This window comes from Epinephelus fuscoguttatus, linkage group LG16, assembly GCF_011397635.1.
Source record: "Epinephelus fuscoguttatus linkage group LG16, E.fuscoguttatus.final_Chr_v1".
NCBI lineage: Eukaryota > Metazoa > Chordata > Actinopteri > Perciformes > Serranidae > Epinephelus > Epinephelus fuscoguttatus.
In genome coordinates, this window is record NC_064767.1 from 25,764,714 (window position 1) to 25,779,514 (window position 14,801).

The 14,801-nt window shown below is 42.5% G+C and overlaps 1 protein-coding gene across 2 annotated transcripts; it reads right to left on the reverse strand.

Annotated features, from left to right (window-relative positions):
* Window positions 1-975: 975 nt before the first annotated feature.
* tmem87b (transmembrane protein 87B) lies at window positions 976-14,684 on the reverse strand. 2 transcript variants are annotated; one of them, XM_049600344.1, is made up of 19 exons: window positions 14,392-14,684; window positions 13,483-13,543; window positions 13,299-13,390; window positions 13,068-13,202; window positions 12,924-12,971; window positions 12,550-12,721; window positions 11,758-11,819; window positions 11,152-11,335; window positions 10,957-11,056; window positions 10,759-10,852; window positions 9,979-10,052; window positions 8,420-8,526; window positions 8,221-8,279; window positions 8,029-8,132; window positions 7,867-7,940; window positions 7,698-7,768; window positions 7,448-7,500; window positions 7,322-7,352; window positions 976-2,857 (listed from the first exon to the last, which is right to left on the reverse strand). In XM_049600344.1, the coding sequence occupies exons 1-19, from the start codon at window positions 14,539-14,541 to the stop codon at window positions 2,816-2,818; spliced, it is 1,713 nt and encodes a 570-aa protein (XP_049456301.1). In that variant the 5' UTR covers window positions 14,542-14,684; the 3' UTR covers window positions 976-2,815. The 2 variants fall into 2 exon arrangements, with proteins under 2 accessions (XP_049456301.1, XP_049456302.1); XM_049600345.1 differs by lacking the exon at window positions 9,979-10,052 and adding an exon at window positions 10,335-10,408 and having other exon boundaries at window positions 14,392-14,683.
* Window positions 14,685-14,801: the final 117 nt, after the last annotated feature.

The following is a 14,801-nucleotide window of genomic DNA, read 5'->3' on the forward strand; positions in this document are numbered from 1 at the left end:
TTTCATGCGGGAGAAATGTTTGGAAGAAATCCTGAAATATGTGAGGGTACTGGAAAGCAACACGAAGGTGCCTTTGCTTTTGTCTCTGACTTTGAAGTGGCCTATTATCTGCTGTTACAGGCCTTAGAATAATAATTGTTTTTTTTGTATGTTTGGGGCAAAAAACTGTCTGACGCAATCTTATTATCAGCTTGGACAGAAAACATAGATGATGGATCAACAAGAAAACTGTTCTAAGAAATGAATGAATTCATGTAGCAGGTTGCTCAGATGAAGAAACCAGTCTCTATGGCTCTGGGACTCACAGGGCTTTTCTCAAAATCAGACCATGTTTTCCTTTTTGTCACCACAAAAAGATCACAACGATTTTTACTGGTGATTTCATAATTGTATAGTTGCAGTTCAAATATTTGGGCTCTTAATGTTTGATCATTTTAACCAAAATACTGCGGCAGAGGCCCACAGCAAAGGAAAAGGGTGCAAATAAGCCCAACAGCTGGTATTAAGTGACGTCCATATGATGTCCATGTTGAATAATCATGCAGCTTTAAAGAGCATTTTAATTTCAAAGGTTAACCAGTTTGGTCTCCATAAAACAACTTGTAATGTCAATATAACAAATACATTGGGTTGTTTGTGAATTTTATGCTGTTTCAGCCCTCTCGGTCACAAGCCTATTAAAGGCTAATGGCTTGAGAGAAACTCAGGGTTTATTTTTCAGCAACTGGGCTTTATTCGAAGTCCCCTCGCAGCATTTCAATCTGTGTTTCATTATCATTCATCATAATTTTTTACCTCACAATAGCCCATTCATTCAAACATTTCTCCTATTTCTTCCTGAATCTGGTATTTACAAGGCAACTTTAAAAAGAAACAGATTTGAACTGATGTAGCAAAATCACAACCATCGTAAAATATGCACTTTTATTGCCAAATTAATACTGAAAATCATAAGCCAGGAAACAAACATTCTCCTGTGTTCAATTAATATTTAATATTAATATTGTACACACTCCCCGAGAAGGAAGAGAGAAGAAAACTGCTGGTATGAAAAGTTCAAGCGCAGTTCTTTCGTGACACCCACGAAAGAAAAAAAGAAAAAGACGAGTCATATTATCCAGACACCTCTCCACCTGTGGAATTATGAAATAACAGGAATCAGCCAAAACCCATCTGTACAAATAATCGAGGTCCACTGCAGGTGTCTGCAGTTTTATATAACAGAAGGACAGCTTGCCATCAAAAGCACAATTACTCCAGGTTTCCAACCAATAAGAAAACGGAACAGTGACATTATAAACCCAAGTGATCAGCTTGTGCTTATGCTAACAACATAACTTATCTAATGTGTCATAATATGGGATGGCCTGCACAGAAAAAGTCCAACAACACACATGAAGACGACGACAGTGTTCCAAAACTACACTGACAAAAACACCAGGGCAGCCATTTGCAGAAAAATAACCAATATTAAGACTTTAACAGAACACGAACGTCATTAAGGTGTCTGTGAAACCACCACAATGATTTCTATCAGCAAAGAAATCAAACTGTGCAAAGCAATGAGAAAGAAACTTCAATTTGCTGGCCGCCTAACACATTGCGAGATTGTTTGGGGTCCAATGTGTTAAAATAAAATGGAAGCACACATTTGAGAGTAAACAGGGCCGAACACACTCTTGAACAACTTATAAGTACACTTGAAACACAAATAAATAATGAAATTATTCAACTCCATATTAACAGACATACAGTATATTGCTCCGTATTTCAGAAGACACAAACCTGCCCACCCACACACATACAGTAGATTCAAACCCCCAAATTCTACACTACTGAACCCAGTTAACATTTAAATTGTACAAATCACGTGTTTGTGCTTCATCACCCTCACACACACACCAATACTGAGGATGCCGGAGACATGGACGACACTTTCATACACATTGTTCTCAATTACCTGAACAGATTAGGCCTCATACAAGAACTACATGTAGGCACAGAGCTTAGATCCTCAAAGTGCATAAGAGCAAAATGTTCTATTCAAAATCAATGTGTTTGAATTTTTTTATCGTCTCAGATTTTAATGTTAGCAAAAAAAAAGGGTGTTCCAGACACTAAGCCACATGAAAAATACATACTGTTTACAGAGCTTCACAGTTATATATTTATACATGACGATCCTGTTTGAAATTAATGAATAAACACATTAAAGTCAAATTCTCTGTCTCTTGTCTGGCTGCAAAAATAGCTTTGATAAATCATTCCTATTGTTAATTACTGAGGAAAAAACGCCTTTTGATTATTATTCTCCCATCATAAATAAGCATCTTATTTTATTACAACCGGCCAATAACATCTACATACCCTTAAAAAGACACTTAACATATATTAGAGAGTAGGTTCATGCATGAGGCCCACTGTTCTTAATTATCTGATCAAATAAATTCACATGAACAGAACAGAAAATAAATACAACACTTAATATAAAATGAAACATTCTCTTTGGAAAGAAAGGCTCAAAACTGATCATAATCAGGGAAATGGTGAACCAGTTGGTCAGTGAAAAGACAGTTTTCCTCTGGCAGAGTCCTTTGCTCTTGAGAAGTTGAGGAAATGAGCAGAGCTCCCCCTAAATTTGTGGTCTGCACCACCCTGCGAAGTCGAAGCCGTACGGGACGATCCCCTGATAAGACCCACATGGCACTCCACCACCACCACCCGACTGGAAATCCTGGAGAAAGCCCTGCTGCAGAGTCAGGGACAGCTGCTATGTTCTCCCTCCGTGTCAGCTGATGGCTGGAAATGTTTCGCCTCACTCCAGCTTTGACATCTCGTATCTGGTCGTCATGATTTCCTGCAAAATAATATGCAAATATAAACTTAACATTTTTGTCCAGGCAATCAAGTTTTCATTTTCAGACAGATATTCCCTGAAAACCAATGTTACTGCCTGTTATTATTCAGATGAAATGTACAGCTTCACCCCCCTCAGTTATTGTTAAGCTTTCCATTCTGTCAGAGCACAGCAGTTCACAGCTGTAACAGTCACAACTGCATCACTTGAAATTCTTGCAATGTTTTAAACACTGGGTCTGAATTTCAGACGGAGGTAGACATAAGCAGGATTCCCATTTCCAAACAGCGACCATCAATTCGTCCTCAGATTTTGCTGATTTTATCAGCTGTAGCATGTTAAATGTAGCGATGACCACAACAAGCTGTGATATGGCCTGGTTCTATAGTGCCATGACACATCACTGCTGCACAGAATGTGGAAAAAGGACGTTGCAACAACTAGTTGGCACAGCAAGCACAACTGTTCAAATGAATGCAAAACATTGGGCTGTTTCATCAGCTGTTCTTGACAGGAAATTTTTCTTAACACCTGCTCAGGGGCAATACACGTCGTTCCTTCGAACCGTCGCGAGGTTGGGCGCTGGGTGCTACTTTTTTGCCTTTTTTGAGCCAGCTTTTAAGAGCGTGGTGGCAGGTTGCGTCTGAGGTTGCTAAGCAAGCTCAACAAGCACAGTACCATAGCCTGTTTACCTGAAATCCTGAGTGCAGAGCTGATCTTCTTCTTGGCACTGTTAATGTGTGTGGGCATATAGTCCGTGGGACAGATGTAAAGCTCTGGCAGCCCTGCACTAAAATGATATACTTCTCCTCCATATTTATCACAGACTGATATTTACTGAAGAAGGGAAAGAGATCTGTCGGATTTGATTGGTTGTTCCTTGTTACATGACATGCAGTGCACATTGCTGCGTTCCAAAAGTTGAACTCAGTTTATCTCAAAGAGCAGCCATAGCGGCCTGAAAAATGGGCGCTTGGGAACGTGTGTGTACCACAACGGTGTTGCTCTGGCGTTTGAGTGTGCCTGCCGTGCGTCTACATTAAAAACAATGAATTTTTTCGGGGCGCTGGTGGCTTAGTGGTGGAGCGGGCGCCCCATGTGCAGGGCTATTGCCGCAGCAGCCCGGGTTCGACTCCGGCCTGTGGCCCTTTGCTGCGTGTCACTCCCTCTCTCTCCCCCTTTCACGCTTGTCTGTCCTATCCATTAAAGGCTAAAAAAGCCCCAAAAAATATCTTAAAACAAAACAACAACAACAACAAAAAAAAACAATGAATTTGAAGGCGCAAAAAATGCGGCATCCCCTTAAGCAGTTTTTCAAAATGTTTTCTTAGTTGTGATTTGTTCTTAGGTAAGAACAGAATCTACGCACACTCAGGAGCATGCTTACACACATTTAAGTGCTGACATGTTTGTCTTTAATTCTATAGTAGTATAACAGTATCGGATTTGATTTAGAATTATATTTTAATCATGTATAATGTTATTAAATAATTATTGTACAAAGCATAATGGACTCTATGCACTACAGAAACACTTTAATTCAATTCAGTTACGTTATTTGGGAACCATGCCATCCAAACAGTAGTGATTGATCACACCATTTATAGGCCCAAACTATTTTTTTGGCCCCAGATTGCAGATTGAGCTTTTAATTTATTTTTTTATTATCATTATTATTATTTTTTTACCTCATCACTTGTTCTCCCTTCTCTGGATACAGCGTTCACTAAATAAATAATAGCATCATCCCATGCATCTTTTTTTTTTTTTAATACTGATGCTACTAAACCTCCTCCTCCTCCGAGAACCGTCACGCTCCTCCGAGAACCGTCACCTTATCGTGGTGGAGGAGTTTGAGTGCCCTAATGACCCTAGGAGCTATGCTGTCGGGGGCATTTTGCCCCTGGTAGGGTTTCCCATGGCAGATTGGTTCTGGGCGAAGGGTCAGACGAAGAACGGTTCAGAAGACCCTTCATGATGGAGACAATCAAGGACACGTGTACCCGGCCCGGAGGGTTACCGGGGCCCCGCCCTGGAGCCAGGCCTTCGCCCATGGGGTCCGGCCGGGCCCAGCCCGAACCGGCCACATGGGCTCGTCCCCCTGCAGGCCCACCACCCGCAGAGGGATCCAGAAGGGTTCGGTGCAATGTGGATTGGGCAGCAGACCAAGGCGGGGGCCTTGGCGGTCCAATCCTCGGTTACAGAAGTTGGCTCTTGGGACATGGAATGTCACCTCTCTGGCGGGGAAGGAGCCAGAGCTTGTGGAAGAGGTTGAGCGTTACCGGCTAGATATAGTCGGCCTCACCTCGACACATAGCTCCGGGTCTGGAACCCTAGTCCTTGAGAGGGGTTGGACTCTCTCCTTCGCTGGAGTTGCTCCAGGTGAGAGGCGGAGGGCAGGGGTGGGCTTTCTGATAGCCCCCAGACTCTCTGCCTGTACGTTGGGGTTTACCCCGGTGGACGAAAGGGTTGCTTCCCTGCGCCTTCGGGTCGGGGAACGGGTCCTGACTGTTGTCTGTGCCTATGCACCGAACAACAGTTCAGAGTACCCACCCTTTTTGGAGTTCCTGGGACGGGTGCTGGACAGTGCCCCAACCGGGGACTCCATTGTTCTGCTGGGGGACTTCAACGCTCACGACAATGACAGTGGGACCTGGAGGGGCGTGATTGGGAGGAACAGCCTGCCCGATCTGAACCCGAGTGGTGTTCAGTTATTGGACTTCTGTGCGGGTCGCAGTTTGGCCATAACTAACACCATGTTCAAACATAAGGATGTCCATCGGTGCACGTGGCACCAGGACAGCCTAGGTCGCAGGTCAATGATCAACTTTGTAGTCGTATCATTTGACCTGCAGCCATATGTTCTGGACACTCGGGTGAAGAGAGGAGCAGAGCTGTCAACTGATCACCACCTGGTGGTGAGTTGGATCAGATGGTGGGGGAAGACGCCGCGCGGACCTGGCAGGCCCAAACGAACAGTGAGGGTCTGCTGGGAACGCCTGGCGGAAGAACCTGTCCAGATGATCTTCAACTCCCACCTATGGGAGAGCTTCGACCGTGTCCTGAGGGCAGAGGGGGACATTGAGTCCGAATGGGCCTTGTTCCGCTCTGCCATTGTCGAGGCAGTGGTTGCGAGCTGTGGCCGCAAGGGTGAGGGTAGGATGGAGCGGGAGATTGACAGGCGGATTGGGGCGGCGTCAGCAGTGATGCAGGCGCTTAACCGGTCCGTTGTGGTGAAGAGGGAGCTTAGCCAGAAAGCAAAGCTCTTGATTTACCGGTCGATCTACGTTCCAACCCTCACCTATGGTCACGAGCTCTGGGTAGTGACCGAAAGAATGAGATCGCGAATACAAGCGGCCGAAATGAGTTTCCTCCGCAGGGTGGCTGGGCTCAGCCTTAGGGATAGGGTGAGGAGCTCAGACATCCGGGAGGGACTCGGAGTAGAGCCGCTGCTCCTCCACATCGAGAGGAGCCAGTTGAGGTGGTTCGGGCATCTGGTAAGGATGCCTTCCGGACGCCTCCCTTGGGAGGTGTTTCGGGCATGTCCAACCGGGAGGAGACCTCGGGGCCGCCCCAGAACACGCTGGAGGGATTACATCACCCGGCTGGCCTGGGAACGCCTCGGGGTTCCCGCGGAGGAGCTGATGGAAGTGGCGGGGGAGAGGACTGTCTGGGCTTCTTTGCTGAGGCTGCTGCCCCCACGACCCAGACCCGGATAAGCGGAGGACGACGAGTACGAGTACGAGTACGAGCTACTAAATCAAACAGCTTGTTGTGTTGTGTTGTGTGTGTTGTTCACTTCCTGCAGAGTCAGCTCCACTTCAGAGCTACTGAAGTTTGGTTTGGAGTCTGGTGCTCGATTCTCTTTAAACTATTGTTCAGGCATCTTTAACTTTAAATCTCTCAGCCTTTCTTTTCAGTTTCTCTGTGTGCACACAGACCTTTAAATGGTATTCATCAATGTAAGAACAACAGTGGAACAATTCAGCAGTTAAAAAAAAATGTCACGAATCCAATATAGATTCTTCTTAGAACAAAAGTAAGGAAATACTTGACATTGGTGAATGAGTCTCATCACTCTTGCTACAGCACCATGCACACCGCTTCACATGTGAAGAAATCCCTAAGCATGACAGGCCTGCTGTGCCTAGTTGGAGTTGCTAAGCTTTTTAGGGGAAAGGTTTAGTGAGCAGCCAGTATGTGCTTGATTTCAAAGTAGGTATGAACAAAAAATGTGCTTTAAATCCCTTAAATACCACAGGTCCTGTCATCAGTCCCCACATCGCCACTAATACAGCAACTCCAGAATAAGTCCCATTTATTATCAAGCAAGGCTTTCCTTCTTACCATTTCTGGACAAAGTTAGTCATCTCCACATATCTACACCACATGTCTCTGGTTAGATGAATAAGGTGTGTGAATCCTGTCATTATGTATATTTATAGATTCTAAAGTAATTCATACCTCATCTGAGTCGAGCAGGACGGGCAGAGCTCTGCGGTGACAGACACAGAGAGACTCTGTTAGAATCACACATGCGTTGCATGAGAACACCACCAACAATAAAAATAAATTTGATAGGATGCTTACACATCAGTGAGAGAGCTAGGAATGTTCTCCTCCACCCACTTCAGGTCTTCCTCCTGGACAAGTGGAAAAACAAGGATGAAAAGAGAAAAAACACTGCCATCTGCTGAAACATGTGACACATGTACAGCTGCATTTCCTAAATGTGGACAGCTACTCCTAACATTGATGCTTATTTTTTAATAAACCACACTGAAATTAAACTAATCAATACAGAATTATTCCAGACTAAGTGTGCAGTTGTGTTACTGACCGGGTTTGTTTCTGCAGGCTTCGCTGTGCCATTCGTCTCATTTTTAGCTGCTCTCAACTTTATGCCATCAGCTGTAAAATAAATAAATAAATAAATAAAAGCGAGTAAAAATTAATATGACATTACTAGAAACTCCCAATATTGGCTGCTGCGTTCTGAGTTAGTGTACCGATGTTTGTAGAGGCGATGAACTCCTCAATCTCCTCATCGTCAGAGTCATCAATGAGAGGTGTGAAGGCATACCTGTGGATATTGAAAATGAAGCAATCAGTAAAGCACAGTAAACAATTCAGCTCATGTTGGTGATTTTATCAGTCAGCAAACTACTCGCCTTTGGTTGTTTGCAGATGGTCTCCACAAGAACATTATGACGAACAGAATGACGGAAAACAAGAACCTCCAGAAAGCATCTTCCACCCACAGCTCGATCCAATCCTTTACACAAAACAGGTCCAATTATCAATAAAATGTAAACATCAAACCATTTACACTACAACTGATAAACATGCCAAACCATACTCACAGACTGGCATTCTGCTAAGCGGAATTTTTTTGCTGTCCACCCTATGAAAATGACAGAAGCTGGGGGAGAAAAAGAAAAGGTTTCTGGTGATTCTCCACTTTCTATGAATTTTATATGGATTAAAATGTAAATAACTAAAAATTGTAAACGCAAGCACAGAGCGTGGTGTTGCAATTTTAAGTCTTGTCGTACCACTTACCAATGACAGCAAATATTAGTGTGTTTGTAAAGTGTCTGTAGAGAGACAGCTTGACGGGGTTTCTCCTCAGCTTCAGAGTCTTGATGGTTTGTGCCAGGCTGACAAAGATGTTAGTGGCAGTCAAGGTAAACATGTGGCGGACATTACGTAGAACACATATAATTATATTCCAGCTCTTTCCTCCAGACACTGAGTCACATGTAAATAAAACAAAAAGAGTGGTCACTTCACTTACCCATTTCAACAAAGCAAATGAATGGGTAATAAACGTGGTTGATGTCAGAAAAAGCCTGAGCTGCATAGTTATGGCACTCCTGTGAGTCAGGTTTCGTAACAGCCGTTAACTTTGGAATGAGGTGGAACTGGAAGTTAAAAGCATAGATTTGCAACTCTCCAGTTGACCCCATCTTAACTAGGTGTACCTAATCTCTACGTCTGCATATGAATACAGAATCTGCAGATAACGCAACAAGATTTTGTTAGAGAAGCATTTTAGTTTCTGCTTGTAGTCCAGGTAGTTTGGACTTAGCATGTTTGAGTGTGCCTTGGTAGCCTGCAGGTAAACAGGTCATGTGTAAGCAAAAGAGGTGAACACATTAGCCAGAATACATCGTGGAACCCATCAGCTATCAGCTGATTGTGATTTAGATTTTGATTATATATTAAAAAATATATCAGCACTTAAATGCAGGTATCTTTTCATAGAGATTAGCCGAAATAGCTGACGCATGGAAGAGGAAGTTTTGGCCCAGATATCCACTTGCTACATCTCCCGAATTATCGGTTGTTGCCCCCAGAGGCTTATTGTTATCAGACCGATAGCCAATGGGTTCTGAGACTGAGGTGTACCCAATAATGTGGACAACTGTATATATGTGTATGTTCTGATTTTACATGTTTTATTTTAATTAGCTAATTCATAGATGTACAGGTGTATTCAACATAAGTTGGCAAAAAATTACGTCTTTGTCAAAGTGGTATCTAAAGTTGGGCGATTTGAAAATGTTAACCATGAAGCACTGTAAATTTGTAATCAGTGAGAACTATTCCTCTTACAACTCTCGGTGTTTAAACATTTTTTTGTCATTAACAATTTCTCAAATAAAAATATATTGCAATGGAGCATTTTTATCTATATTATCCACCCGTGTGGCACCCATGTTTTAAACAGGACCACCTGTAAAGTGTGGTTGGCGAGCATGCAAATCAATCGCTTCTGCCAAGTCGTACCAAGATGGTCCCATAATGTAAGACAGCAAAATGTGATTGACTGTGCAAGAAAAGAAGCAGTGAGAATGAAAAATTTAAAAAGCAGTTAAATCATCAACCCGATAAACATGAGTTGCTATAAATCTCGGTGGAGAATGAAACCATGAATGATTAATGCTGTATGTCTCTCAGCCAGCTTGTACTATAAGTGCTCTTTCTACTGCTAATTATCTGGGAGGGGAAACAGACAGCTGTAGATAAACCTCTCCTAGTCTAATTTGGGCTCATATGATGGAGGTGAGGAGCAAAGAGGAGCCACACAGGGAAAGGTTGTAGGTGCACAAAAGGATATCCACCAGCATAGAGAGGAGTCAAGCAGAGCCAGGGGAATGTTGGCCAGCAGGGCCAAGTCAGAGTCTTTCGCCTAGAAGGGGAGGATAGCGCAGGACCAGAGGGCACAGGGAAGAGGAGAAAGACGTGGAATAATCACAGATAGGCTGGGAGATTAAAAAAAAAAAAAAAAGGCAGCAGGGCCAGTAAAACAAGAACCATTCACCAAAGTGCAAAGAAGAAAACACCACATCACCAAATCTAAAAGGCAGGAAAACTGAAAACCACTTCATTAACAAATACATCCACTTTGCTGTTACATGAGAGCATGATAACTATTGATAATTGGTGCTTCTGAGGAGAGCACTGGAAGGATATGAACCAGATGGCGCAGGAGTCAAACACAGCCAGAACAATTTCTGTAATGAGAGCGGGGCCATTGTCTCGACCCTTGATTTATGGCCCCACAACAAATCAGGGAAGATGCACAAATTGTATTGTAATGTCATGTCAATGTTACTACAAAACAATCTGACAACAAACCACAGAGCTTTAATATTGTACTGCTGATTCTTATTTAGTGGTGAAACAATGGGTCGAGTTATTGATTACAAGATAGTTTTGATCACTGAATAGTCTATTGTGATTTGCCAACCAAAGCAAGCAGGTTAGAACTTTGCTCCATGTGTTTGCTTTCCTCTGATTAAAAACTGTTAAAATCTTCTGGTTTTGACTATTATTGGCATTTTTATAGACTGATCTCGGTTAAAAACAATAACAAATCAGAGAACACAACTCACCCCAGTAATCCTCAGGACACCTTCAATGCTAGCAAAGGCAAAGTAGAGGATGCCGAGTCCCACAACTCTGTGCATTACTTGCCCCAGTCGAGGCCTAAAATCAAAGAGACCGAGAGAAAATCAAAAAGTTGAGTGCCTGATATGGTTTGAACAATAATTTTGGATGTTACCTGTATGTACGGATATATGCTGACATACTTTACAATGCCATAACCGAGGCTGACTATGATGACGAGCAATCGAGCCAAAGTCCTCTTGAGGGCAGAGACCAGCTCGGCAAAGATCAACAAACCTGGAGCTGAAGGCAACAGTGACAGGGAATAAATTACGTTTAAAAACCAAACATCTTCCCATCTCACATGAAAAAGGTCACGATGATCTGTGGATACTCACAAGCAGAGCCGACAGCGTTGGTGTTTTCATATTCGGCACAGAAGACGGCCTTCTCCACCATCCCGAGAAATATGACCCCAGCTATCCAGAACTGGATCCTCAGCAGATCCTTCCAGTAGCACGCTGCCCAGATAAACCACAGCAGGGCATACAGGATGTACACTATGCACATCATCATGTAGAACTACAAACAGACAGAGAGGGATTAGTCTATAAACACATATGGGAGCAGTTGTTCTTCATTAGCTGGAGACCGAATTCCTGACAGTTCATCCAAAAACATCTACTTTTTTCAGAGTACAGACGATTCATTCAGCTTCAGTTTGATCTGCAAAGGTCTGGAGTCAAATTAAATTAAATCCACTCACTTCCCTGGAGTAGATTGTACTGGGATAACCAGAGCAACAACTGTATGTTTTATTGTGTTTTAGATGAACTGTCACTTTAAAGCAGTGGACACATATTTTGACTCCATTGTAATAACTAAAAACAGTGAAATACAACCCTCCATTAGAGCCGGGACAGAATCACAGACACATAATATCAAAGCACATACATTTTAAGAATGAGTTCATTCATGTTTCTACTCTGAAGTCATCTACTTACAATCATGAGAGGCCATTCTGTGATAGAGATGAAGCCATGGCTGCCTTTCATCACCACATTAACTGGAAAAAAAAACAAAAAACAAAATTCAGACATTAGACAAATGATTTCCAATACATTAAAACAGTTGGTCGCTTTTACAAAAATATTTTTTTCTTATCAGCTGAAACTGTCACTTTTTTCACACAGCACTAAATGAAACCGATAATCTGTGAAATAAATTTTACTCTGCTGGCTCTATTAAAGCTTTTAACCGCCTTACCGCGTATGATCGTAAACAACCCGTGAACTGTGGTCAAACTATCAAACCAGGCAGCACTAATCAAATATAAATCAAGATTCTGTTGCTACATTGCCTATTTCCCCCATGAGATGTTTTCAGAAATGTATTTTAGTGTACTCTAGAGAATGCCATTAGAAGCAGTAGGAAGAGGATGAAGGTAATGATTTTTTTTCCCCACAGACGATCAGTCTCATGTACTTCTTTCAGAATATAGTGACAGCTTAAGCAAACATGACACAAAGTTATTGTCATAAAAGTTACTAGCTGTAGCTTTGAAACTTTGCTCCTGGTGGTTTTGAAATCTGACACTTGGATGCAAAACAGCTTTGCATTTTTGAGCCAGCTTCTGATGAATGAGGGAAGTCACGTCTGCACATTAATGCACCACCAATCAATCAATGCTTTTAACTGCATTTCCATTCAGAATAACATAATACAGAGAGATAAAGTTCCTCTGTGCCAGTCACACAGTATATTAGTGGCTCTTTCTGCTTATAAAAAAATCTCACCTGTCAAATTCCAGTTGGAATCCTGTTTACTGGACTCAATCTTAACAACCAGCAGGTATGGGCCATCCTTCCACGTGGTGGCAATGACGTTGTCTTTGATTTTAACACTGCTGTTCTTCGCGGTGGTGCCACTGTCATACTCCTCGTTAATCCACCCAGTGTCACTTTCAACCTATAGTATCACAAAAGTAATGTAGTCTATTATTGCAAATCTTTTTACACCATGTATTCAGAAACCATTTAAAAAAACAACACTGAAAAACATTTTCTTACTTTTAATAGTTCATTCTGTTACTTTCTTAGACCTTTGCTAGCTTTAACTTTCACTACTCTACTCTAATCAATGAGCATTAATGTTTTTTCTTTACACGTACTTCACCATCAACAGGCGGACCGACTGTACGTGGATCTGCCTTGGCTTTCTGAAAAACACAGACAGTAACCGGATGTTGAGAGATAATAAATGCCATGATGCGAAGTGTGTTACCATGCTGAGGAGAGTAATGTAACAAACTTACTTTGAGCATTGGGAAGGAGCGTAATCCACTGTTACACATTATCGGACCATGTCTGTGTCTGATGTATTCTCCTGGTCCAAGGGGATTTGGATCCAGGCCCTCCCCACGACTTAGAGGAGTTCTCTCATACATTTCCTATAGACAGCAACGGTCCCCAATCAGCATTCACAAACAATCAGTGTCCAGATACATTTTCTGTTCATTAATATGGCATTAAGCTTTTGCACTTACTTCAATATTGTTGAATTCATTGTGACAGGGGTAGTATTTTAAATACCATTCAATGAAGAAGGACACATTCTCAGGACATCCAAAATGCAGAACTAAAAGATGAAGACAGAGGTGATGATAAACACAAGGGGGAAAAGCGCACATTTTTTTGCGATTGATCATGAGCACATTTTCCAGGTCTTACCTTTCAGTTCAATGTCAGTGTCTTTATACATGGATTTCCTTAACATCAATGGTCTTGAGGTCTGCGAGACAGTAAATAAATATGTTTTCTTATTGATCAGTATATAATCATTAAGGCAGGATGGGGGATCAATGGTTAGTTCAAACCAAATCAGCCGCTTTCTATGTTTGCAAAGAGGGAACAAGACCTGTGGATCTGGTTAATCAGAAACTTAAATGTGAATGTGTGTGTCTGTGTGTAAGAGGTCTGTATGACCCCTCCAGGTTGTGCCCTGCCTCTCTCTCAGCAAACTCAATACTGCAACTAGATATAGTGACAGACACAACAGAGGGAATCAGACACTTCTCCGTACTTAAATTATTGATCAAGGCTTTCTATTTCTCCTTGGACTGAGTCTGGGAACTGTCTTAATACTGATGAACTGGAGGAGGGACATCAATGTACAAGTACTTCACTGTAAATCACCTTCCTGGTTTCATATTACAACAATAAGGTGATATGTGTTAATGATACAGAACCAAAGACAAGGATACACATATTAAGGTTTATTCAAGGAACTCAGCTAAATAGGAAACAGTCTTTGGACAGCTGTCTAAGCTGAGCTAAAGCCAGCTAACGTTAGTTAGCTGATGGCTAACCTAAAAGTGAATATCAGCCTTTCTCAACAAAGCTAATGCTAATTAGCTTACAACATACTCTACTCTTTCGACTGGCACACATTATCCAGGTCTCTCAAGGACACCAAGTGGCAGTGGAGAAGGTTTAACATGATATAATTAATACAGGACAGATTACATGACTGTGTCCACACTCCCAGCTGACAGCAGGCGAGCATAACAAGGCTAATGTAGCTAACGTTAGCCAACCAGTGCTGCAGTTCTCCAGTGATTCCGGGTCTAAGATACTCACATTTACAACTGTGATTATCCAAAGCCCTGTCTCTGGTGCTGCTTCGGTCGCATTTATGGTATTGAGTAAAACTGCAAAAAGGACGGTCCATGGATAGAAAACTCCTCTGGCCGGACAGCTCCACGTCCTCATCCTGACTGCAGCAGCCATGTCGTTGTGTGAGTGAACACGTCCCTGCAGGAGGCGCCGTGAACAACCGGAGGAGGACTCAGGGTGACGTTGACACCTACCTGTCCCAGCTGGAGTTGCACTCTGTTTATTTTTATAACAAAAGAACAAAGTCTCATGCGGTCATAAGATGCATATTTGATCTTCCGGGGTTACTGTCAGCCATAGTTTCATCACACTGACTAAACCTACCACTTATACTACCTACAGTCCATCCTTACAGTGGCGCCCATAGAAATGTT